This window comes from Malus sylvestris, chromosome 15, assembly GCF_916048215.2.
Source record: "Malus sylvestris chromosome 15, drMalSylv7.2, whole genome shotgun sequence".
Classification (NCBI taxonomy): domain Eukaryota; kingdom Viridiplantae; phylum Streptophyta; class Magnoliopsida; order Rosales; family Rosaceae; genus Malus; species Malus sylvestris.
The window spans coordinates 33,307,001-33,333,746 of record NC_062274.1 but is presented as its reverse complement, the minus strand read 5'-3'; the positions used below and the strand labels follow the sequence as shown (position 1 = coordinate 33,333,746).

At 38.2% G+C, this 26,746-nt stretch overlaps 1 protein-coding gene across 2 annotated transcripts; it reads right to left on the bottom strand.

The window, feature by feature from the left end:
• Positions 1–7,032: 7,032 nt before the first annotated feature.
• LOC126605853 (pentatricopeptide repeat-containing protein At5g38730) lies at positions 7,033–26,500 on the bottom strand. Of its 2 annotated transcripts, XM_050273312.1 has the most exons (3): positions 26,447–26,500; positions 8,387–10,940; positions 7,033–7,572 (listed from the first exon to the last, which is right to left on the bottom strand). In XM_050273312.1, the coding sequence occupies exon 2, from the start codon at positions 10,828–10,830 to the stop codon at positions 9,073–9,075; it is 1,758 nt and encodes a 585-aa protein (XP_050129269.1). In that variant the 5' UTR covers positions 10,831–10,940; positions 26,447–26,500; the 3' UTR covers positions 7,033–7,572; positions 8,387–9,072. The 2 variants fall into 2 exon arrangements, with proteins under 2 accessions (XP_050129269.1, XP_050129268.1); XM_050273311.1 differs by lacking the exon at positions 26,447–26,500 and having other exon boundaries at positions 8,387–10,996.
• Between the last annotated feature and the right edge of the window lie 246 nt (positions 26,501–26,746).

The following is a 26,746-nucleotide window of genomic DNA, read 5'->3' as shown; positions in this document are numbered from 1 at the left end:
GGCAACGGATTATTTCACTAAGTGGGTCAAAGCAAAATCATACGCCGAATTAACATCCAATAAGGTTTGTGATTTTGTGGAGGAACATATTGTGACCAGGTTCGGGGTATTAGAAACGATCATAACTGATAATGGGACAGTCTTCACAGCTGAAACGTTCAAAGAGTATACGGTGAGCTTAAAAATTCGGCTTGAGCAGTCCACACCATACTATCCATAAGCGAAAGGACAAGCCGAAGCAAGTAATAAGGTTTTGATCGGTATTCTCGAAAAAATGATAAAAGAAATACCTGGCACGTGGCATTTAAAATTGAATGAAGCCTTATAGGCATACCAGACTTCACCCCGGTTGGCAACGGGAACCACCCCATATGCGTTAACCTATGGACATGACGCGATGTTACCAGTCGAGCTAAGTGTAAATTCTTTACGCATGATTGAGCATAGTAGTTTGTCCAACGCCGAATACAACAAGGCCATGTTACAAGAGTTAAAAGATTTGGAAGAAGATCAGCTTGACGCTTACAACCTTCTAATGGCACAAAAGAAAATTACCGAACGAGCGTATAATCAAAGGGTCAAACAAAAAATGTTCGGCGAGGGGGAATTAATTTGGCAAACTGTCCTACCCATGGGAATTAAAGACCCCAAGTTCGGCAAATGGTCGCCAAATTGGGAAGGACTGTTCGTCGTCCATAAAGTCCTCGGCAAGGGGGCATACCATCTTAGAGATCGAACCGGTGTTATTCACAGGTTGCCAATTAATGGAAAGTTCTTAAAGAAATATTACCCAGTCACATGGGAGATGCAAGAATAAAAACTCGTTTCATTTCATTAATAAGCTGGTTTACAGTCAAATCATTCTAGGGTGATGAAGGAAGAAGAGTTCCAATAAGGGTCTTTAGCTCCAGCCACCGCACCTCGCCCATTATGACCTCGGCCTGCCGGTTCTTCTTATCCATCTTCAACTGCTTGACTCGCTTCGCGTTCGTTGCATACTCGGTTAAACAATCTTTGCCGCCCGACTCGAAGTCCTTCGCAAGCTTAGAAGCAATAGCTGACCTTCGTTTTGCCAATTCGACCATTTGACGGTCGAGGTCAGCCAAGGCTTCCCCTTTCACCTTTAAAGCATCGATCTTCGGACGAAGAGTGTCTTGGACGGCCATGGCAGCTTTTAAATCATTATCAGCCCGAAGAGCGTTCTCGAGGACACTAAATGATTCCCAAACTCGCTCCAAGGCGGACGACACCTGAACGACAGCCTCGGCGTTCATTTGACCATCTGCTTCGAGGTCGTTTAGGCATGCACCCAACAAATCAAAACCTTTGCGCTCAAGGACTTGTGACGCCGAGAGAGACAAAACTTCTTGCAGCCGAACCAGAGCAGCTAAATCGGCAGGTTCAGTTGTAGTAGGCAAAGGGCCAGCCTCTCCAGAAGTGCTTGACAAGAGAGCTTTAAACTCGACTTCCCATGAAGGCTGCACACAAAAAATCAATTTAAGCACAAGGAAATCACGAAAGAATACAGCAAGAAGGTTTTTGTTTTAAACCTGCCGATAGAAGACTTCAGCCTTGTTTCCGGGTTCGTTGCTCGAACCTAAAGAACTTAATGGCCGAGCCCAGTGTCTTAGACTGCTTCTCAGTTCATGCGGCCGATGAAGGTTATCTACATTCGATGGCCCCTGCGGCAGCCAAGAAATATAGATAACACCTTTCGGCGTGTAGAAATTTCGATGAAAAGAATGGGTAGGCACCTGACATTTGGTATCTTCCTGGTTTAGAGTTCTAAGGCAGAAAAGTGGTAGGGGTACTTACGAAGGTCGAAGTGGCTTCTTGAGGAGGAATGTTGAGGTCCTGGTCTTGCGGATGAACAGGTGTTTCCGCCGTCGCTTCTGGCTCTACAGCAGGTATTTTGCCACGATCGACTGTAAAAGGGCCGACTTGGACAACCGCCTCGGACACAGGGGGAGGTGGATTACGTGGTTGAAGGCGACTCGTCAGGGGAATCTCATCGCTCCCGTCGCTGTCTTCTAGAACGACTGCCATGTGTTTTGGATTTTTGGGAAGATTTTTCTAGGCCAAGGGGGCCGCCCCTTCCAAGACAGACGCAACAGTTGGCTCCGAAGCTGCAGACGCCTTGACCAGTAGAGCAACAACTGGTCCAACGACTTGAGAAACAGGTCGTACATGGGCGGTTTCTTTGGTTGAAATTGGCCGTTTCTCTATCGAAGCTTAAACGACAGGGGTAGAAGGGGAAACATTAGGAGTTGTCGCTCCCGTAATTTGACTGGAGATAACATAAATCTCCCGTTCTCATTTCCTCGCCAACTTCTTGACTCGTTTTGCGGGTTGAGGGGGTTCGACGGCCGTCTCGGCCTCTTGACGAGGCCGTTTGCTCAGTAAGGCATGCGCGGTAGTCTTAGCCTTTGTAGAGATAGTTGATTTTTTCCCAGTCGCAGCGACCACTTCTACCTTTTTCAGTGATCGACTACCTGAGAAAGCAAAAGCAAATTAGTAAAGTTCAAAGTCGAAAGAATAAGGTAGAAATAAACTGTTACCTTGAGATTGGGGGGCAGAAGCCTTATTGGGTCGACCGCCAAAGATCTTGTTCAAGACATCTTTGACCAAAGCACCAAAAAAGTTTTGGGTATACTCTTTCCACCAATCACCGAAAGTGTCAGTGTTAAGGGATTCTGGAACGGTTGGTCGAAAGTGGAATTTTTAGCACCGTTCTTGAAACTTCTTTTTGGCACCCTTACACTCTTTCTCTGAAGAGCCAGATAGGCGTCATCGGATTAGCAAGGAGCGAGAGGTAAGAAGATAGCCGAGTTGCCGAGCAGTAAATTGGGGGTGATATACTTCCCAACTTGCTCGGTGCGTGTCACACCCAAAAGGAAGGTCGCGAGTAAGCACAAACGGAGATCAGCATCATCATCTGCACTCCATGCTGATGTGGGAAGTTTGATCGACAAAGGATATTCTCGACTACGGCAGATCAAGAATTCGTCGTCGGAAAGGGCATCAAGGCCGAAGAAGTATCTGAACACGTCTTCAACTTAGTGAGGAGGTACTGGTCGAGAAGCCACTTGAAGGTCGAGTGCTTCAGTAGTCGAGAAGCTGGCAAGCTCTGGCCGAATGATGACGAAATAAACCTGCAGCCAGAGTTGGAATACCCAGAGGGAGCCACTCTGGTGTGGGTCGATCTTGTGAAGGGTCATCTCGGCCAAACAGCACAGAAGATGAGCAAGAATGGTTGGACTGAGCGTCAGGGTGTGACCGTTAGCCAGAGTTTCGGCCACCGGCATGTTCTCAACCAAGCATTTGTTGGACTTGGTACAACAAATAAATTTGTTATACCAGTAGAAGAGAAAGGCTTCGTGTTCTCCCCGTCGTAGGTTCTCCTCACCTTAACCGGCAAAGTGGAGGTAAAGAGTGTTGTAGTTGAGGAAGTTCTTATAAAGTTTCTGAACTTCCTCCTTTGAGGGTTCTTAACCCTCTCCGCTTAGCGTTTCGATGGCCTGATCGTTGAAAAGTGCCTTCAGGTCAATAGTCGATGGGTACCCGGAGAGGGTAGCGTCAACTGGGATGCCAAAAGGGGAGGTCCCTAGGATTGCGGTAATGTTGAGGATAGTATGACACATGGGGCCGAGGGGAAAGACCATAGTGTTGGTGGCTAAGCACCAGAAGCTTGAGGCTGCCATAAGAAGCTCCTTGTCCACGACGATCTCCATAAACGAAAGACGAATGGCATCATAAATGCCAAGAGCTTTCCATTGCTCGCCGAAGATCTTTTCTATCCGTGCAACCCAGGCTGCCCAGGTCGCAGTGGTCGAGGGCCAAGAGCCTTGGGGTTTTGCTGAACCCCACCTCGACCATTCAAACCCTTGCAGTAGGGGTGTTAGACACTGCTCCTTGAAGAGTTCAGTGATAGCTGGTGGAACTGCATCCCGAAAAAGTGGACCAAGGATCTGGTAGGGGTGCTCATGTCGCTCTCAAAGCGCAGAGTCTTGATTGAGCGATGGTCGATGATTGCTCTGCATTTGTCGCATTCCTTAGAAAGCTTGGAGATGAAGGAGGCCATTGGAATGGTTTTGAAGGCTTTCTGGGAGAAAGTCAGGGGATTTTCTTTTAATCTTTTGAACAAGAGAAAGTTTGGAAAATTTGAAAACGTAAAGAATGAATAATAGAAGGCCGAGTATTTATAGACTCGTGGAATGGAAGACCAAACAGGGAGAGTGATCAGGAAGATCGTTAATAATTATGGAGTGATGGAGAATATTAACAGACCTAGGAGAAAGAACCAAAAAACTCGCCGATTAAGGGGTCATAATGATATCGTGGCGGCGTCCTTTTATGAAGAAATGACGTTTTGGTGTCTGCACGATCTCAAAGGTACCGAAAGATTCGCAAATCGAGATTGCATGATGACATACAGCGACAGGTATAATGATTTGAGGACGTTTGGTCTTGAGGAATTCAAAAAATCTCGCGGATCAATGGGGTAATGATGAAATGACACTTCAGGTCATGCCGAGAAGAGGATACTTGGCGAGATATCTGACGAGAGCAAGATCGTGCAATCGTGCTTCATAAATGCACCTCGGGAGACGGAGCCTGGTGTCGCTTCTTCAAGGTCAGGGCTCGGCTAGAGACTTCAGGTCGAAAAAGTCCTCAGAAGCGAGGGGGCAATGTTTAGGCCCAAAATATTGGTTTGGGCCGAGATTTATTCTCGACCCAGAAGGCCTTACGAAAAGGTTATCGTGGATCGTTTAATTCATGGGCTTCCTAACTTAGGTTGGTCAAGTCATGCTGCGAGACGAGCAACTAAATCCTAGCGCAAAAGGAGTCTCGGCAAGATATTGATATTGATAACCCGGAAGTGAATCCGGCTTGATAAAGGACTAGGTTCAAAGTCATAGTGAAAATAGGACTAGTCAAGATGGTGTTTGATTAGAAGAAGAAATCCTAATCCAAGTAGGGTTTTAACTCGATCTAGAAAGTACCTGATGCTATAAATAAAGGAAGTTGTGCATCATTTAAGCCCCCTTCAATTCAACACACAACTGCCTTGCGCAAATTTTCTCAACAACCTTGAGACTTTTTCCTTTTCTTTTTTCGCTGACACACTTTTAGTTTGGATAAACAGCACTGTGATGGCAACCGGTGATATCTTCAGTCAGCATAGATAGCACTGTCACTGTAGAACCAGCCGATCTCGCAGCATCTTCAATCGGCATAGATAGCACTACGTCGAGGGTGACTGGTTATATATCCAAGTCTCGGTCGAAAAGGATTCCCGAATCCTTATTGGTCGAGGTCATCTCATTAGCCTTCTCGACGAAGTGAGGTGTTACAGTTTATTGGACTCGGCACATTGCATGCCTAGTTAGTTTATGATTGGATACTCTCAAGTGGAATTTAGAGTTCAGCATTCCGACGGCCGAACCACGTTTATTGTTAAGACATATATCCGCTTTGAGTATTTGTGCCCTTACACTTTGGTGTCAATTCGACGTGAGTTTACTCTACCATCACTGTGACCGAATCCGACGACGACGATTTGTAAGCTTCGTAAGAATAGTAGCCTTGTCTTCAAGTTCGAGAACCCAAGAAACCGAGACGTGTTCCTTCCTCGGTCGCAATCACAAGACGCAGGAGTCGGCCGCACACTCAACACAACATCAACATATCTTTACTCCTTGGCCGAACTCGGCCAATGAGTTGGCACGCCCCACATTCAACCGAATGACGTAGTTAGCTCATAGATTACTCGGCCTGCGCGCCACATAGGCTTGGTAGTTTTTAGGGTTAACAATAAGTTTAAAAAAAAAAAAAAAAAAAACTTTTAGTCATTATTTATTTTTATTATGAGAGTTCCTTATTATCATTACTAGGATAAATTTTACTTAACATGTTTTTGTCCAAAATTAAAATAAACTAATATAGTATTTGTATAGGCAAGAACTAAGAAAACATACATACAAGTATCAAAAATGTGAAAGAATATATAGATACTCGTGATTTACACTTACATTATCGTTTAGATTTTTAAAATCCTCCAAACCTTCATGAATAATGTTTTTTATTTGAGTGAAAAATTAATAAAATTAATAATAATTATTGTAGACGTGTAAAAAATGTAAAAAAAAATATACAATCACTCATAGTGACAAACTTTACAACTTTCATGAAGGGGTCAACTTAGAAATCCAAAACTATAATTCATAAACCTTAAATTTATATTTAACCGTCGATTGCCATTTACGTTTTATTCTTCTTATTGAATTTCATTTTTAAAATTTTCTTTTTTGAAAACATGATCATATGGCGGATGTAAAAAGATGAACCGTTCAGATTTTTGATATCACGTTTCGATATTTACGGTTAACTGAAATATGAGTCGATGTTATATAGTTTGTCGAAACTTTATAAACATCAAGCAATATTTTCACTAACCGTAAAACTCTGAATATAATATCAACGATCCAAATCGTTCATATTCATGCATCCTCTAATAGATTAAGTTTTCAAAAAAGAAAATCTGAAAAAACAAAATTTGATGAGAACAATGAAGCGTAAATGTAAACAACAATCAACGGTTAAATTTTGATCTACAATTTATATGATTATAGTGGCGAATTTCGAAGTTAAGCTCTTCATGAAAGTTGTAAAGCTTGTCATTACGAGCGTTTACATATTTTTTCTATATTTTTTTACACTTCTACATTAATTAAAAAACTATTAAAGACTTTAGGTAAATGAAAATATGCGTAAAAGAAAAATGTGTTTTATATTTTGAATGTGACAATATGATATGTATATACTTATTTAGTATTATGTTTTTCATTTGATTATTTATTGGTTTAAAATATATTTTCCTTAACAGGTAACAGGTCAGGTCATATTACCTATTAATATTATCGGGTCGATTTCGGATCGGGTCATTTTACCTGTTTATTTTAACGGGTGTTACACGACACGACCCGTTAAGATATCGAGTATGATACAAAAACGACACGAACACGGAAAACACGACACGAATGCCAGGTCTACTATTAATTTATGCATAAAAGCAGCTTCCTCAAAAAGCAATGCCACCTTCCCTCCAATAAATATCCCATCCACCATATATAAACCACCTTCCCTTCACCAAAGAATCCATCAGCACTTTCTCTTTCTATCTACAACTCTCACACACACACAATGACTCCTTCAAAATTTTCTTCCCTTGGCTGTGAACTGAGGATCATACAAGCAAGAAACACCGAATTCAAGACCACGGGAAACCTGTTTGTTCGATGCTCTCTTTCGGCACGAAACAACAGAAGAATTATGCTCAACACCAGAGAAATCTCCGCCAAGTCTAACCACATTTGAAATGAGTCCGTCTCTTTGGAGTGCTCTGGAACCGAGATGTGCTCCATGGACAACATCCTACAGCAAGAAAGTGTGGTTTTCGAGCTCCGCTGGGGGAGCACTGTGCCGGTTTTTGGACCAAACATGGAGTTAGACTAGTGGGTCACGGTGCTTCCAACAACTAGGCATGGCCTTGAAGGTATCAAATCGCCTCAACTGCAAGTAGGAATCAAGATTCGAGTTCAAGCAGATAATGTGGAAATGGAGAAAAAGAGGCAGAAAGACAGAAGGCTGAGTAAGTAGATGGGATGAGTGTGGTTGTGAAAGCGGTCATTGTCACGGTTGCACTTGTCCAGATTATGAAATTTTTGCACTAGCAGCTGCACTAGAGGCTTTTTAGGCACACAAAAAATTGGCGTGTGTGCACAAAGAGGGATTTTAGTTGGTGTAAACATTCTTTGCTGTTTTTTTTATTTTGTTTTCCTACTAGTATCGTACTCACCCATTTTCTTGTAGGACTGAAATGATTGTCGAAATTTATCTTCTAATTGTATATGTGAATCAAACCATGAGAGGAAAAATCCAAAAAGACATTTGACAAAATAATGTAACGAAATTGTTCCATCAATCACAAAATATTACTGTAGTCTAGGCAATTGTGGACAATATTGACTCAAACCTTAGTTGTGAACTTGTGCCTTCAAAAGCGTTGTGCCAAAACACATCTTTTCCCATGGAGTTTTCTCTAAAGAAATTTTCTTTTTCTGAAAAAGCTTCCATCTTGGCACAGTTTTGTTTAGCATATCAGTAACAGGCATGACTAAGACCGCAAACTAAGAAAAAAAACAATGACTCTAACCAGTTTTTTTTTTTTTTTTTTTTTTTTTGAAAGATTCTCTATTTATTTGTTTGGCAAATCAATTTCAACAATGGCACAGTCATTTACCAGTTCATCAGATTCCAATTCTAAGTTTTCTTTCTAAATTCCTAATGAATAGAAGAAAATGAAATATATATAAATATCACTAACCTATAAACACTGACGGCCGTATGTAGCTTCCGTTGCTTGAGCTTCACATATGCCAAACCAGAAGTGCAGATGAACTTGTCACCTTAAAACTGCAGCATGAAGGATTGTTCAACCGCATGGTCAACAATGCAGCTCTTCATACAGTTACCAAACCATCTCTCCAGATATAATTTTGAAGAACCCCAATCCACGTACTTTCACGTTTAGCCTACTCCTTGATTTAATCACATCTCCATGGGTCTCACAACAGCCCAAAACGGTTTCGTGTAATTTATACCGCCCATCCTTAGTTAACCATCACACTCTGATTAGTTGTGTTGATGCCTCAGAAAGCCTCAGCAAAATCAGCATATCTGTTAAGTTACTCCAAATGGTAGTAGAGAGCAATTCCAATAGATAAAAGAGGCATGACGAGATTTGTTTCCTGATCAAATCCCACTAAAGACTGATCATATATCATAAACGTACTTGGTCATCAACAACATGAGGGACAAAAAAACCTCACTTGACCAGCAAAATTACTCAACAAGCACTTACTAGTCTCTTGGATTCTTCAGCAGTCCCATACACCTTTGGGTGCCCCAGTCAATACCAGTCTCCAACACCTTTCACAGGCAGAGAGGTTTGTGCTATAGCATGAAATATTGAGCCTAAAAGCAGGCCCCTAGTAACATTGCATCGTTCATTTATGTTTGCTGCATTTCCTTAGTAATAACATTTTTTGACATTAGGCCTCTCTTTACCATATGATCCCAAAACAGGCGTATGCTATCATTGTCTCTGGCATAAGAAGCACTGAAAGATCTATAGATCTTGCGTGTCACCATCAACCTCCTCTTGTACATTTCATCTAGCATCGCTGAAACTACACAGGACTTTCCTGCTTTCAAGTAAGCATATGCAAGACTAGTATATATTACACTGTCTCCTGATATACCTTTCTCTCGCATAAGATTGAAAACCTTTTCCGCTTCATCAACCCTTTCACGTTTACATAACCTTCTTATTAATGCCCTGTACATAGAGACATCAGCACAAAGACCTTTCTCCGGTAGTCTTATAACTGCTGCTTCATTCCCCTGGTTACAGTAACCATCTATAATCCATGTATAGGTGCAATAACTAGGAGAAATTCCTGCACCAAGCATGCTAAATAAAATATCTTTAGCACTGTCCATTTCCAGAACCTGGCAAAATCCATGAATGAGTGCTTTATGTGTAAACTCGTCCAGCTTCAGTCCAGCTGCCAACATCCTGTCCTTCACATTGACAGCAGACCTCATATCTCCTATCTTACAATAAGCATTAATCAATGTGTTGCACGTGACATTGTCAGGTTCAACGTTCCTATCACTCATCTCATTCAAAAGTTTATTTGCATCCCTCATCCTGCCTTGTTCACACAACTTGCGAAGAATTGAATTATAAGTAACAACTCCTGGATACAGTCCTTTGGCCTTCATTACCTCGCACAACCTTAAAGCTTCTTCCAGGTCATTCACTCTACAATACCCATCAATTAATGTGGTGTAACTTATATGGTTCGGAGTAGCACCTTTGATTTCACGGAAAAGTCTTACAGCCTCCCTCATCCTACCTTCTCTACAAAACGCATACATAAGAGAATTGTATGTCACCATATCAGGGCTAACTCCTGCTCTTTCCATTCTATCCTGAACAGACAAAGCTTCGTAGTGCATACCCCTTTTGGAATACAGCGATATCAACGTATTATATGTGAAAAGATCAGGAAAGACACACTTGAATTCCATCTCACTTAGCAAACTCTCTGCCTTCTCTACATCCCCAGACTTGCAACAAGCATGAATCAACACATTGTACAAATGAACATTTGGCACAACCCCGGCCTTGATCATATTCTTGTAAACTTTCCATACCATATTAGTCATCCTATCTTTAACCAAAGAACTCAATAAGGCAGTACAAGCATGCAAATGGGGCTTAAACCCATGAATCCTCATAAGCTCCAAAACCTGAATTGCATCTTGGGTCATCTTAGAATTAGCATAAAAGATCACAAGCCAGCTCAAAACATGTGAATTCACATCACGGTCGTCATTGGTCCGAACCAAAGCATTCAAAACCGACGGAGAAGACAAGAAATCCTTAAGGGCAATTTTTTCAAGCAGTTGGTGTGCAGGTTTGAAGTGGGTGTGCTTGGTGAGGATGTGAGTCATAGTCCAAGAACATTGCAAGGAGTGCTTGCAAGTGGGAAGTGATTCGACCCATTTGAAGAAAGCCCAGGAAGGAGAAAGGCCATAGCCATGGAATGAGAGTTGCAGTAGTACCTGGTGAATGGTTGCCGAGCTGAGAAGAAAATCATTGTTGGGTTTCAAGAGGTTGCTCCACTGACCCTTTACCACAATTGCGCACACACTGTGAATGAACTGAGTCTCACCAGTCAATGAAATTAAAGCAGCCATAAAAAACTGAGAGGTTTCGGTGAAAGCTGTGGCCTCCGTGGGTTTTGGATCTAAATTTCTTCTTTTTAATTTTTACAGTGACATCTCCATCTGCGTTCATTCATCTCCAACTGAAGATAAAAAGAACAAAAAGGGTGAAAATAGTTGGTTGTTAGTTGTTAGGGTTAAGGGCAGTGGCAGAGGCAATACGACAAAACTAATTACACCCTCTTCTACTTCTAGTTTCTTATATTATATATATATATATAAACCTTGACAATCTTCAATATTACTCCACAATGTCCCGCATCTACCTTAGACAAGCTCTATAAATAATAGTAGTCGTCAACATATGTTGGCATAAACTTTCGGCATATATTGATAGGAATTGGTAGGTGCCTATTAGGTGTTAGACAAAATGGCCAAATAATATTTTTTTATTGATATTATGATCTCATTACTTGAAAATCCTGACTACACCACCGGTTAGGGTTGCAAATTCAATAAAATAAACTGTAAAAAAAAAAACATGTTGATAAAAAAATAATAAATAAATAAAGTCAACTTGGGTTCAAGAACTGAACTAAATCGTTCATACCAGTGTGGGTTCTAATTTTCATCTTGCAAGAACCACCAGAACCGGACCAAATCGTTTATTTTTATTTTTTTTAATATCTGATTCACTTAGCCCATTTTATATATAGACCCAAATATTAAGTCCAAGCCTAGAAGCCATAACTAAGGGATGATTTGGTATTGTTGTGCTTTGAAAAAAAACTGCTTCTGCTGTACTGTGAGAATAAGCTCATTTTTGCTGCTTCACGTTTTTAGTTTTTTTTTTTTTCACCCAAAACAGTGAAAATAAGTTGTTTTTAAATGTTTACCAAACACATTTGTTAGCTCAGTTTTTTTTTTATACCCACTTTTTATAAAAGTACATCAGTATCAAACCAATACTAAACCCTAATGTTTAAAGTTGGCATTATTGTTTCTTTATCATCTCCTACTCTCCTCTTCTTTTGTGCTGCACCACTTTCTCATTTTCTTCATTTCTCTTCTTCATTTTTTTCTTCCGTTCTTCTCCTCATCCATTATCCCAACACGTAGCCCCCATCTTATTTTACCCAAAACATAAGTTTTCTTTTTTATAAACTCTGCTTGATGTTTTATAATGGTTTATTAGGATTTATTTTATTTAAGAGTGTTGTAAGAAGTAGTATTGTTAGGACTCATTAGTGGAATTTCTATTTCATGTTGATATATATTTGTGTATGTATGGCATGCTCTAACTCGGTATTGGTAGAGTAAAACTAGCTAGGAGTGCTCTAGCTCGGATTTTCTGGCATTTTGATCGACATCTACTTTGACCGTGATTCCATAGTCACCTCCTTATGCCTGAAAGCATTCCAGTCAACCTTGAGTACGCATCTACCTTACTGCACTTCGTATTATCTCTGGGAGAATCGCTCGGACGTTGAAGTTTTATTTGTGACCATTAATTCCTCAATCACCCAACAAATACTTTGCTAAATGAATCCTTATCGTTGGTGATTGAATCTCTCAGAAGCTACCGTTGTAGCGAGATGTCATGCATTAATTCCAGTTACCTTGTATTCTAGATTTGATGGACTTGTTTTGACCCTCAAATCCTTGATTGTTCTTTTAACATTCTCAACATAATTTTTCGCCAAATTCGAGAGAAATTCACTATGAATCTGCTTTTTAAGGCGTTATGAACTACATTGTTCAGCTACATGGTGTGCATGTTGCTATTGTATTTCGTCATGATGTGTGATTTACTTCAAAGTCTTTGGAAGCCTACTTGAAGGTTATGAGTACTAAGTTTTTGTCTAGTACCACATTTCACCTTCAAACTAACGGCCAGTCTGAACGAACTATCCAGACCTTAGTGGACATGTTGCTTTTGTCCGTTCTACAGTTTTAGTATTATAATAGACACTTATCCCTGTTAGAGTTATGTATAACTAACGTTACTATTTTGATTTTTGGTATAGCTCCATTTGAGACGTGGTATAGAGGGTCTATGCATAATACACAATTGGCAGAAGAGTATTGCGAACAGGTATTCGAAGGATCGAGTTTATAGCATAGGAGATTACGTACTTTTGACGATGTCATCCCAGAAGGTAGTACGTGAGCACGATCAATGCGTTATTCGTTGATTTATGTGTATTTCCCAATGGGGGCAAGATGGTAATATTGCACCCTTGGAAATTATTTGCTTGCTTATCGTGACGACAACGAGTTGTTAGTATTGCGGGCTGCAGACTATAATATCGATAGCTTATTCGTTGGATTCGTTAATCAAGTGGATGAGTAGGCCCGTCTACGTTAGTATTTCTATTTATTTATTGTTTGGACTTGACCCAAGTTACTACACACATATCTTCAGAGTATGTGATGCTACAAGTGCATATGTGAAAAATCATTTCTATGTTCAGTTTTGATTTAAGTATAACTATTTTAATTTTACGTTATTATATACGTATTTTGACATTATGTTGTTGTTGTTGCTGTTGTTGTTGTTGCTGTTGTTCTTCTTATTATTATTATTATTATTATACAGGAAGTTTTTAAGGGAAGGGACCCAATTTTTTTTTAAATGGGGATTTGTTGTGGGGTCCACACCACATCGAATTTTAACGATCCGAACCATCCATTTTTCAAGTTGTATCTCATAGATCACCCTTGTAAAATATTAGCCTAATTGGAAATATTTAAGACATCTAATTGGGTTCAAAGAAATGAACAAATACTTTATTATATAAGAAATAATAAAATTTGATCTTGATAATTAAATAGGCATATGGTTTCGGATTGAATTGAATTTTTGCAAGGATGATCTTTGAATCGAGACTAACAAAATAGACGGTTCGGATCGTTGAAATTCGATGTGGAGTGGGCCCCACATCTAATCCTCATTTTTTTTCAAACAAATATTATATATATATCAAATGAGGCGGAACTAATGATAGTAATAACGATGAGGACAATTATACCAAGGGCAATCATGATTAGGGTTGAATGAACTGTTAAATGAATTATGTGGAATTTGATGTGGAAGATAACCATGATTAAAAATGCCATGAAACCAATTGTTATAAACAAATAGAAAGAATTAAACAAAAGATTGATCGGTGTTTACCTTGAACTTGAGGTATTCGATGAATTGACTGTGAGTAAGAATTTTATGCCATTCAAAATCAATTGTTATGAAAATATTCTTCATAATGAAAATAATGAATTCAAAGTAATGATGCAAATATAATTTAAAAATAAATTTTATTGCAAAACTTACACCGGAACTTACAATTGATTTACTGACGATTGAGTCAGCAAATAAGAAAATGACTGATGAAAAGGATATTGGTGCATGCAGGCATCCTTGACATTCTAAAATGAAAAATGTTTACAATTTTTTATTTCTTTGGTTACAGTATGAACTCAAAGAAACTTTTGATTGAGAAATTGTGGAAATTCCAAACTTGAAACCTTCTCATTCATAGTTCACTTCTTAAAGACTTGCAAAAAGGTCTTGTAAGACTTGCTTTCACTATTGATGAACTGTGAAATTTATTGGAATAATTGTTGTTTTTCCGTGGAAGAATATTTGATGCCATTACTGTGGAAGCACGGGATGGATGAATGAATGAATGACTCCAAACATTGTCAGAATCATAGGTGAGAATAATTTATGAATGCTTCACATGGCAAATGACTATGTTCACATGGTGACTTGACATGATGACTGAAGTTTTCACATGACTTTAAGCAAATGGGTCATGGGAATCCTGGTAGTTAGCCCACTTAGTTGGTTGTGTTTTTTGGCTTGCTGAGTTGAATGGTTGCTGTGAGGATGTGTCTGAAGATTCGGAGTCTACAGCTTCTTTGTCTACAGTATGAGCATCGCTGCTTCTACAAGTAATTGTTGTGCTAAATCTTCAAGCCGAGTGGCTTTATTTTTCTTTGAGCCTAACGATTTGGTAGACTTGACTGTTCCTTTGAGGGACGAAGATAGACTAATGTCTGATAATGATTGTTCTGGGATAACTAGCAGTGATGGTTGTGCAGAATGATTGGGAGTGGAGTAATGGGAAATTCGGTAAGGACCTGACTGATGGTCTTCTAATGGTTGAATTTATCCCACCACTTGACTGATTTGGCTCTGTAAACTTCACCTGTTTCAACTTCATAATTCCACTTCAAGATCTATGAGACTTTCTACTTGGCCATGAATATTAGGAGAAGTGTAATTCTGTAGTTGAATCAACTTCTGTCAAATTTTTGTTGGAAACTGGCTGAGAGAACCTGCATAAGTTCTTCTGGTAGGAGACTGGCTGTTGGGCCGTGAGTTGACCACCATTTTGGGAACCATACAGGAAAATTCAATCTGAAATTCTTGTCAAAATTAATGAACCATGAATGACTAAAATCTTCTGTTTGATGGATAAAGATGTTAGTCCATGCATCAATGTAATCAAAATAATTGTAATGGTTGTTGGGAATATGGATATATTGGGTATGAAGAGGTTTGGTTTTGTAAAGGGGGATTTCCCAATTTGCTTCGGTTAAAAACCTTCCAATGTAAAGCTAGAGGATCTTGTTTTCATGGGTTTTTCTATAGAGAGGTTTGATTGAAATGGACTCAGTTTCACTGAGGATGGCTTGATAGTATTTCAGTGTTTTATGTGGTTCTGTAGGATGATAATGGAAATTGGGTGGAAAGACTATTTTGGCTAATTTTTTTGGTGCTTGTTCTTGATTGAGATTGAAAGGGATACTGAAAAAATATTCACTGGGGTTTTTCTTGACATATGGTGATGTTTTGGTATAACTGACTAGTTGGGATGATGATGATTGGTATGTTGGGGTTGAATAAGGATCATATTGACTGACTAATGCCGTTTGATAATTGAGACATGGTGATTGGTAGTTTTGCCTAAGGTTTTCTATTGTGGAACCTAAGGGATTGAATCGGTTAGTAATGGCTAAGGCCGATGAAGAATCTGGGCTTGATTCTTGTTTGACTGATGGTGGTGGTAATGGCTGGAAGCCTCATCTGATCAGGTCTTCTTGCTGTCATTCTTCTCCTGCAGAACTTCTCTGGTTAGGAAATCAGGGATGCAATTTTGACTACCTTTGATGTATTCGATTTCAAAATAAAAAATACTTAATATAGCTTGTCATCATGCAAAAATATGTTTTGATGCAATGTTTTGAACATCTTTTTGTAAAACATGTTTTGCATATTTGCAATCGACTCTGACTAAAAACTTGGGAACTTTAACGAAAAGCACCCGGTACTATTCACTTTAACGAAAAACCACATTTTTACACTAAAAAGTCAATCCTGGTACTATTCACTTTACCCTTTATTTTGTCCTTATCATTAAAACTCAAAGTTTTCAAGCCCTTTTCATTAGTTTTCCTTAAAAACTTTTGAATTAATAAATCATCTTGAAATTTGCTAATGCATAATACTATAGATAATATTTTTTTCTTAATAGTACTATAATTACTTTGTGCTGGATTTCATACTCCTGAATGGAAACAAACAATTTGTACAGGAGATCTAGAAGAAATTGACTGTTTGAGAATACCTCAGTAACCAATTTCATCATCAGTTTTAACAATTTTGAATGAATTAGGAGTTGGAATGCCATGACAGGGCAAAGTCTTAATATGTGATTTGATTTATTTGACTATAGAAGTATGAGTATTGGACCATGATGAGGGATTTTCTTTCAGACGATCAAACAAGGGTTTGCATTGTTGTCTAAGATGTGGATAAAATTTTGCAACATAATTTAAAGATCCTAGAAATCTCTGTAATTGGGTTTTCTCAGTGATTTCATCTGGAAACTTATCTGCAAATTGAATTACTCTATCTATTAGTTGAATGGTTGACTAGTGGATATTGTATCCTAAAAACCTAATTTTGGTTTGGAATAACCTAATTTTGGTTGCTGAGACAACTAATCCGTTTGACTTAATTATCCTAGAAAACATGTTTAAGTGTTTCCAATGCTTATCTATTGATTTGGAATAAATGAGAACATCACTAATATAAACAATTGAAAAATGATTGCATTGATTAAATATTTCGTTTATGATATTCTGAAACTCACTAGGTGCATTCTTAAGACCGAATGACATTTCATTCCATTCATAATGACCAAAAGGAGTGACAAATGTTGTTTTGTATTTATCATCCTCATGAATTTGAATTTGCCAAAATCCAGACTTCATGTCAAATTTTGAGAAAATTACAGTTTGACTAAGTCTCTTAATTAAATATCTTTTGTTGGGAATTGGATACCGTATCCATTCCAAGACTTCATTAAGAGGTTTGTAATTAATGACTAACTTGAGAGTTCATCTTTCTAATTCAGCATTTTTCTGGACATAAAAAGCAGGACAATACCAGGGTGATTTGCTTTTTTTAATGATTGCTTTATTGAGAAATTCTTGGATTTCTTTTTTGCAAAATTCCATAACTTCTTAACTCATTGGGATTGGTCTGGCTTTTGTTGGTATTTTCTTTTCAATAAATTCTTTATTGTAAGGAAGTTTAATAATGTGTTGTTTTTTGTACCAAAAAGCGTTAGGAATATCCGAACAAATTTCATTAACAAGTTTCTTTTGAAAATTGTCAATGCTTTGTAACAAAGATTTATTTGTTAATTGTTCTTCAATTCTTTTGTAATTAATTTCTTCTTTTAAGAAATTAATTTGTTGTGATTTTTTGGTAACTAAATTGATGGTTTTTTAGATGCTTTCTTTTTGTAATTGTCTTCATTTTTTGAGATATGTTTCCGTGCAGAACTCAAATGTGATTTTTTTGTCCTAACATTCTGGTGGTTTGATATGATATTAACTAGCACTCAAATTAACCCTCTTTTTATCAATTGTAGCAAAGTATGTAAGTAGGGATCGTTCTAGGCCGGGGATTAGGAGGGATTGCTAAATCACTTGAAAACCGACTCAAATACGTAAAAACAAGTTTAAAACACTAAACTAGACTCAAAGAATGCAAAACTAAACTTTAAAACACCAAAACAAACCAAAAGACTCAAAACAGCAAACAAACACTCAAAACTGCCTTAAAAACACTTTCTGGGCAGTTTCTGACACCAAGGAAGAATTTGGACGAAAATTGGTTATAACTTGACTCAAGACACTTAAAAACACAAACTAAATTGATTTCTAACTAATATGACTCAACAAAGTAAAAGGGGATTGATTTTGGACGAATTTAAAAACAAAACAAGTAAACTAAACTAAACAGATTTTAAAACGAAATTGGTTAAAGTGAATGGATGGAAGGCTAACTAAGGGGTTCTTCTCCACACATGTCACACTTGCATACAAAACGATTTCCAATTGCTTCTCAATAAACCATGAATTCTCAACGCCCCAAGTTAATTAGGTCCGCTTAAATTAACCCTCAGATTTTCCTTAAGTTATTGAATTGGATGAATTGCATACGACAACCCAAAGCATTCCCCACAAGTTCCCTACATGAAAGCGCATAATAGAGACACATGCAAGAATCATTAAGTTCTATGAAAACCATAAGCATTGACGGGGCACTTGTTACTATGAATTGCATGAAACTTATGCCAAGAATTTACTTAACACGATTGTGATCAACAACCTTTACTACTTGTGAATATAAGTTTATAACAATTAATTGAAATTCCCTTATATCCTAGCATCAAATTCATGCATGCAAACTAAGCGGGCCCTCTTAACCAACATACACAAACCAGTTTTAATTCATATAGATAAGTAAATTGAATTCACAACTTATGAAACGCAATTAGAAGTAATCAAATCATATAGCAAGCATAAACATGGTTTTGAATCCCCCCTAGCCAAGGGGGGGTTTAGTTCCTCATATGCACAAAGCAAAGATAAATAAGTTTAAACATTGAAATCCAAAGAAAGAAAACACCTAGATACTCCAACTTGGACAGCAAGTGCATCCACGAAGTTCCTTCCTTTCTCCTTGCTGCGGCACAAAGGTTGTGGACAGGTTTTGGGGTTATGAATGGTGTAGAATGGTGTAGAATGGATGGGGGATGTGTGGTGGTGTCTAGGGTTGATGGGTGGTGCAGCTAGGGATGATTTTGGGCAGAAATTATGGAATATGGTGGTGGAAGGGTGCGGCAGAGAGCAAGGGATGATTTCTGGCGTGAATTGATGTGTATGAGAGGTGGTAATTCAGCCAAAGGGTTAATATGAGTATATATAGGCACTTAAAACCCTAGGGGAATCAGATATGGACTTGTATAATTAAAACCCATCAGGAAATGGCTTAAAACAATCAGATTTTGAATGGGAAAAGGCATCCTAGGTGCGGTAGGTAAGGGATAGGGTGGATAAGGCTTCTAGAAAGCCTTGCAAGGCAAGGAAATCAGATTTCTAGAAGGGAATAGGTGCGGCACTAAGGGATAAGGCTGATTGTGAAGGGATAAGGTGTCCTAAAGTGTTTAGGACTCCTCTTTGGAGCTGAAATCTTTGTACATTAGGATTAGGAAAGTTTGTCTTTGTCAATCCTTCATCATCTTGGATTCCTTTTCCTTCATTTGGACTTGGAAAACTTCTTTGTTGCTGAAACTTGATGCCATTTGGATTTAACTTTCCTACTTCAAGTAGGAAACCTTGTTTGAGTAGGAATCTTCATCTTCTAGGAATCCCAATTCCACTAGGAAACCTATTTCAACTAGGAATCCTAATTCAACTAGGATTCCATCTTCAATTAGGGACTTTCCTACTTCAACAAGGAAACCTTGTTCAAGTAGGAAACATCATCTTCAAATCTTCAATTTCGTCCATCCTCTTGGCTCCAAGTATGTGATGTCCAATCCAAGCTCAATTGTGCTCTAAAAGGTTCCAAAATGCATCTTTTTGTATGATATGCCCTTAAAACCTGAAAACACATAAGACTACTTTAACTAAGGAAAAACAATGTAAATGCACAAGAACAAGCTAACTAAGGTGCATAAATATGCCCCTATCATGGTTATACGATTATGGTGTACCTTAAAAGGATATAGGAGAGCTATGAAGGGGAGACCTAGAATGAATGGGTTTGAAATATTTTTTATCAAAACAAATGGAGTTTTAAAGCAAACATTGTTTTGACAAACATGGGCTTTTGAGATTTCATATTTTAATTGCATCGGTGACTGATTTGTAGCACTAATAATTTATGTTGATTTATGAAAATACTAAGTGGGAATTAAACCTTTTTTGATACAATTCAAGTTTGCACCTGAGTCAATTAAGGCAATTGTTTCTAACTAGAAGCCTTCAATTATTATTTTTATTTTAGAATACCATTTTCGGATCCTAATTTTTTGTAGTAATCCTAAAATTAGATGTTCTGTTGGGTTTTCTATGGATTTGGATTCTGACACTTGGTTGGAGGAAGAACTATTATATTCTTCATCATTATTGCCAATGAGTGCTTATGTTTGAATGCTACTGAGATGTGAGTGAATTTCTATATTTTCTAATTTTAAGGACTTAATTTCTTCCTTAATTTTATTGACTTTTCTTTGTAAATCTTTGACTGTAATTTCTTTCTTAGCCCTATTAAACCTTTCTAGGGTTGTGCTAAGACATATTTTTAGGGCCTCTTGGGATTGACTAGTACTGTCTTCTTCAGGGGAGATTAACTTCTTAAGTTTCTTTAAATAAAATTACTTTAATTCATGGTCATCTACTTTGCTGATTAATTCGATAAGAAGATCTTCTTGTTCTTCTTGTTTATTGAGGACTGAAATCTTTTTACAACAAGTATCAGTGCACCCTATTTTAATATCGGGGGATGAAAGACTACTGGAGGAATTATTGGAAGAAGATGAATTAGAACATAAATCATCTTCGGATTGACTATGGTCTGTGTCTCTTAATTCTAAGACCTGAATTAACTGGATTTTCTCATTGTTTTCTTGACTCTACATTTATTTGCATAATGACCGAATTTACCACACCTGTAGCAATTTCCTTTTCGTTCTTGGTTTTTGAAGTGGAATTTTTTTTAGGGTTTCCTCTTCCACTTGTTGGGCTTGGGTTTCTCGTAAAATGTATTTGTTTCAAAATTCTTATTTTTATATTTGGGATGTCTCTTACTTGAGTACTTATTTGGGTACCTATTGTAGGCTTCTGATTTTTTTCTTTTTGTTGGATGGGTCAACCTCTGTGCTCCGTGGCAAGGTAGACTAGCAAACAGTCCTAACCTTTACTCACATTCGAGAAAACACTCCCAACAAGATTGCTTGCTTCAAGATCGAAGAGGCACTGTCCTCCGAATCTCGAGAGCCAGACTCCCAACATGATTACTTTCTCAAAAAGCGACGAGACACCGCTCTCCGAATCTCGAGAGCTAGACTCCTAGCAGGATTGCTTTCTCAAAAATCGAAGAGGCACCGTTCTCCGAATCTCGAGAGACAGATCCCCGACAGGATTGCTTGTTCGAAAACCGAAGAGGCACCGCTTTCTCAACTTCGAGAGCCCCTTAGAAAAAGCTTGTCTGTAATCTTCACACGTAACATCAGCTTTCCAGATACCACAGACCACTTTTTCAAAGTGCTCTGACAGAGTTAAAACACGTGAAGCTGGCAGCTCCCACTACCGTGCTATGACCAAGCAGGGTAAAAGAATAGTATTACTCCTTGTTAGGGAGACTCCTATATATGTCGACCTCCATCCTCAACGGACAGGCAGACCTGCAAATATGCTCAACCCTTCCTCATATCTGAGAGGGCACTCCCAACGAAGCCTCTCGAAATACTCAGCTTTCTTTCCCCCCGAGAATACCTCTGCAAACAAGCTACACTAAAGCAAGAATATCTCATATCATCAGGGTTAAAAGCAAGAGTATCCCATATCATGCTTTTTCCCTGTCTTTTCCTTTGGCCTTGTTCTTACCTGCAAGACAAGGAGAAAGAGAGCAATCAATCAGCACTTGGAATCAAGCTTCCAGTCCGGAACTGACTGCCTGGAACCCCATTGCTCTCGAGTACTCATCTTCAACATCTTATGCTTCCCGAGATACCACATCTGCCTGAGGAACAAATAGGGCAAGTGAGAAGGATACAAGGAAGCATGTGGAGACAAGCGCAACAGAACACGTGCCGATACATCCACTACTTTGTCAACAACAAAAGTATCCCATATCAGCAGGGTCAAACATACTCTAGATTTGATGGACTTGTTTTGACCCTCAAATTCTTCAGTCGGCCTTATACTCTGGCGGAAACAAGAAAACCCTCCAACCCAGTTCAAGAATAAGCCTGTGGAAAGTTACTTCTTCAAAAGCAAAAGTATCTCATATCACATTTTCTCCTTTTCTTCTCTTTATCTTTCATGCTACCTGCAAGATAAGGAGAAGGATAACAATCAGCCGGAACTCGAAATCAAACTTCTGATCTGGGACTGATTGCTTGGAGCTCTGATTGCTTACCTTGTCTGTCACCTCTTTCAGCAGATCCCCTAGCTCGGCGACTTGGGGGACTCCTACTACATGGTTTGTATCGCGCTTGACCAAGCCTGAAACTACAAGTAAGCGTCAAGTGAAATTGATACATTACCTTGTGCATCTCCACCAGTTAAAGATACCACCCCTGGAGGGATGAAGAGTACTTCCAAAGAAGATGCCACATCTACCTATGAGACAGATAAGGCAAGTGAAGACGATACCACACTTCGGTACTCAAAAGTTTCGTGATTACGAGATCATTCTTCCACAATATTTCCTAATGTCATTTGTACTAAATCATTCACTTGTACTCACTAAAGGAGAGCTTGAACCTATATACTGTGTAAACCCTTCACAATTAATGAGAACTCCTTTACTCCGTGGACGTAGCCAATCTGGGTGAACCACGTACATCTTGTGTTTGCTTCCTGTCTCTATCCATTTACATACTTATCCACACTAATGACCGGAGCAATCTAGCGAAGATCACAAACTTAATATTTAAGATGATATTCTTTGGTGTATGCTTTTCGCAAACGATATAGTGTTGATAGATGAAATGCAGGAAGGGGTAAACGCGAAGCTTAACCTTTGGAGAGAAGTGTTGGAATCTAAAGGTCCTCACCTAAGCCAATCAAAGACAGAATATATGGAGTGCAAGTTCAGTGCAAACAGAGGCCAAAATGAGTTAGGGGTGAGGATCGGAGATCAGGAAATACCAAAGAGCGACCGTTTTCGCTACCTAGGATCTATCTTGCAAATGAACGGAGAATTTGATGGAGATCTCACCCATAGAATACAAGCTGGATGGATGAAGTGGAAGAGTGCATCCGGCGTGTTGTGTGACCGTCGTAGGCCACTGAAGCTCAAGGGAAAATTTTATAAGACGACAATAAGGCCGGCAATGCTGTATGGCATAGAATGTTGGGCGGTGAAGCATCAACACGTAGGTGTAGTGGAGATGAGGATGCTTCGTTGGATGTGTGGGCACACGAGAAAGGATAAGATTAGGAATGAGGATATCCGAGGTAAAGTAGGAGTAGCCGAAATTGAAGGAAAGAGGAGAGAAAATCGGTTACGGTGGTGTGGACATGTGCAAAGAAGGCCTACTGACGCTCTGGTTCGAAGATGTGACCACGGGACAGAGGTTTAGGGCCGAAGGGGTAGAGGAAGACCTAGGAAAACTTTGGAAGAGACCCTAAGAAAAGACTTAGAGTACTTGGATCTAACGGAGGACATGACACAAAACCGAGCGCAATAGCGTTCTAGGATTCATATAGCCGACCCCACTTAGTGGGAAAAGATTTTGTTGTTGTTGTTGTTGGATGGAGCAATAGAAGGTAATCCATATTGCTCACAAAATGTTCCTAATTCATATTTGGCTATTGACTTGTCTTTGTTGACTTGTTTTGTAATTTTCATATCAATACACATTTTCAATCCTTCTTTCTGGATAATATTAATAATATTTTCCTAAGTAAGGGTATGATATGGTATGATACTTTCTTCATTAACTAAAACATTTCTGATTTTATGGGCAAATAGATTTGGTAATCCGTTAATGAATTTTTCTTTCCAAAATGGTTTATTACTATCCTCTCTAAGCATGACTCTAGACATGAAAATATCTTTGTACCATCTAAAATAGCTTAGGGTCGAACATCTAAAGTTACTAAGTTGGTCATGAATTCTGGAGGTAACATTACTGGGTGTCCCTATGAAATGTTCTATAATGGTGAAAAGTAATATGTTGACTGCATCTGGGACTCCTCGTCCTATATGCTCATCAAAGATGGGTATTCCATCTTTGTCTATTTTGACTGCATTTTTAATTTCATTTCTGGATTGTTCAGTGAGATGTTTTTCCCACCAGGAATGGAGCATTCATGTAAATCTAGTGACCAAAAGGTCGACAACTTGTGTTTGACTAAGGTTATGATTGGTAATATAACTATTAGCAATCATGGAGTTGTATTGTAATTTATTCAAAAGTTCTTATTCTGATAATCCATCTATGTTCCATTCATAGAGTTTTTCAGCTGAGATTGAGAATTGATTTTGGATGTTTTTTTCTTCAAATTGAATATCCGGAGATGTTGGCCTTGGATACCAATTTTTGGTAAGAGTTGTTGGATTGACTAGTTTGTTCGTGATTCGTTTTAGTTCAAGATTTTGAAAAGCTTCTTCTACTTTTCTGATGGAATTTATTTCACTCTCGTCTTCTGAATCTCATATTGCATAAGTTGTTTCTGGTTGAGATTTATCTGGATGTTGTAAAACATTGACTGTTTTTTCTTGTTTTAATTCTTGTAACATTTGATCTATTTTTTGACTTGTGGAAATTGTTTTTAAAGCTATTGTGCTAGAGGAAGATTCTGGGAAGTTGACTAAGGGTTTTTTCCTAATTGTTGGTTTTGGTTGAGAAAGTCTATCTACTTTGGTTTCTATTTTGTCTAATTGTTTTCTTATGGTGTGTAGACTTTGGTTTGTAAAATTGTTTTGTTCGATGACTGGCTTGACTCCTGCATCTTCTTTTGGAAGTTTGAAAGAAGTGGCTGGTACTTGTGTGTTTGCAGTTGTAATTAAAATTGTTTCTTGTAGATGGTGACTAGAAGAGACTATGGTTTTGTCTTCTTTAACCCAATTTTCTTTGGTGATGACTTCTATCTTCTTTTCAAACTCGTAATATTTTTCAACGAAATCGAAGAAAAATACTTCAAGTCTATGCTTTTTCATGAAATTAGTCCATTTATCGTAAATGTCCAGTTTTTGTTCTTTTGTATATTTATTTCGAAAAATATGTCTTTTGGGAATATTTGATGTTGCTTCGATGTCAGCATTGAGTTTCTTCCATCGAAATTTGAATGGTTTATTCAATACAAGTAATTGGTGGTTAATTTGACTTGCTTCGAAGTCGGATTATGTTGGAGAGGTTTGTTCTCATTGGTTTTGAGTGTTAGGCTGGTATCGTGGGTGAGTTACCTGAGAGGTTGTTTATAAAGATTTTAATTTTAGGTTGATCAAATCATTAATTAATTATTGCTCGGTGACTGCTAAGCTAGTTTATACTGCTTTTAATTTTCTATTGACTAAGGAATTGATTAAATCTTGACCTCGACCCACCATATCGGCTGATGTGGATCCAAAAAAAGAATTCCTACTTGGTTCTAAAGATTTGTGTGACTGGGCTAACTCGTGTAAGTGGACACTAGATTTTCTGGCTGGACAGTTAAAGTTGATTTTAACTGTTCCATTAAAATATTGTTCTATGTTGTCTAGGTTGACTAAACTATTTTGGATACTAACTAGTTTGCTTTCATTGATCAAGCACCAATATGAAGGTAGACTGATATCTGACCATCTAATGGTTCTGGGTATTTTAATGTTGGCATTTTCTTGATTGGTTTGTATCAAGAGTGTGTGGTCTCGAGGACTTTTAACTAAGGCTTGGAAGTTCATGTTTGTTCATGTGACTTTGTAGTAAACTCTGAAAATTAAAGCTAATGGTTCGACTCCTTCAAGGACTTGGTACCCTGAAGTTTTTATGTTTAATGTGAGTGTTTTTAGCATGTGGGGGTCTAAAAGACTTATTGTGAGATCTGGGAAGTAATCAAAATGAATTGGTCCATTGTAAAGACTTGACTCAATCATTCCAAGAATACTATCACTGAAGTCAGTGAATCTTGCATCTTGGAGACATAACAAAATAGAGGTATTGAGGCCTCTTCTTGTTAAGGGCTTGACTGCTATTTGGACTAGACCTATGTGAATGTAATTGTAACCATCTTTTCTATGAGTTCTGATTTGTTCTGGTGTGAATAATTGACAAGTTTCATGTTCTTTACTAAGAGAATAAGCTTTTTCAACTATTTTGACGTGGTGTTCACTTCTAAAAGAGGCTACTGATCATTTCTTTTTGTAAATGTTTTTAATAGAAACTTTGGGGATATTCCAATCTCCAAGGTTGACACTGTCATCCGTTTGAAATTCTAATTTTTGTTCTTCATTTACTATGTTTGGAATTCTACTTAAACTTGTTCTGGAGCTAGCTGGCAGTTGAATTAGATCTAAATAATCTACTCATATTGTTCAAAATGTAGGTTTTCAATATGCAGAAAATCTTACTGTCTATTATCTTCCTCGTGTATTTGCTAAACTCCCTCTCTGCTTATGCGATTCGCTCATGCCAATCCTATGGACTTATTGTTTGGAAGACGCCTTACTGTTTGGGTGGAGAGTAAACAGTCCTACTTAGAAGGTTAACAAATAAGATAAGCTATAAATGAAACTGAATAATGACCAAATGTAGTGATTAAAAAAATGATAACTCAATTACCACTCACTTGGCTCTGATACCAAATGAAGCGGAACTAATGATAATAATATCTAATGATAACTCAATTACCACTCACTTGGTATAATTGT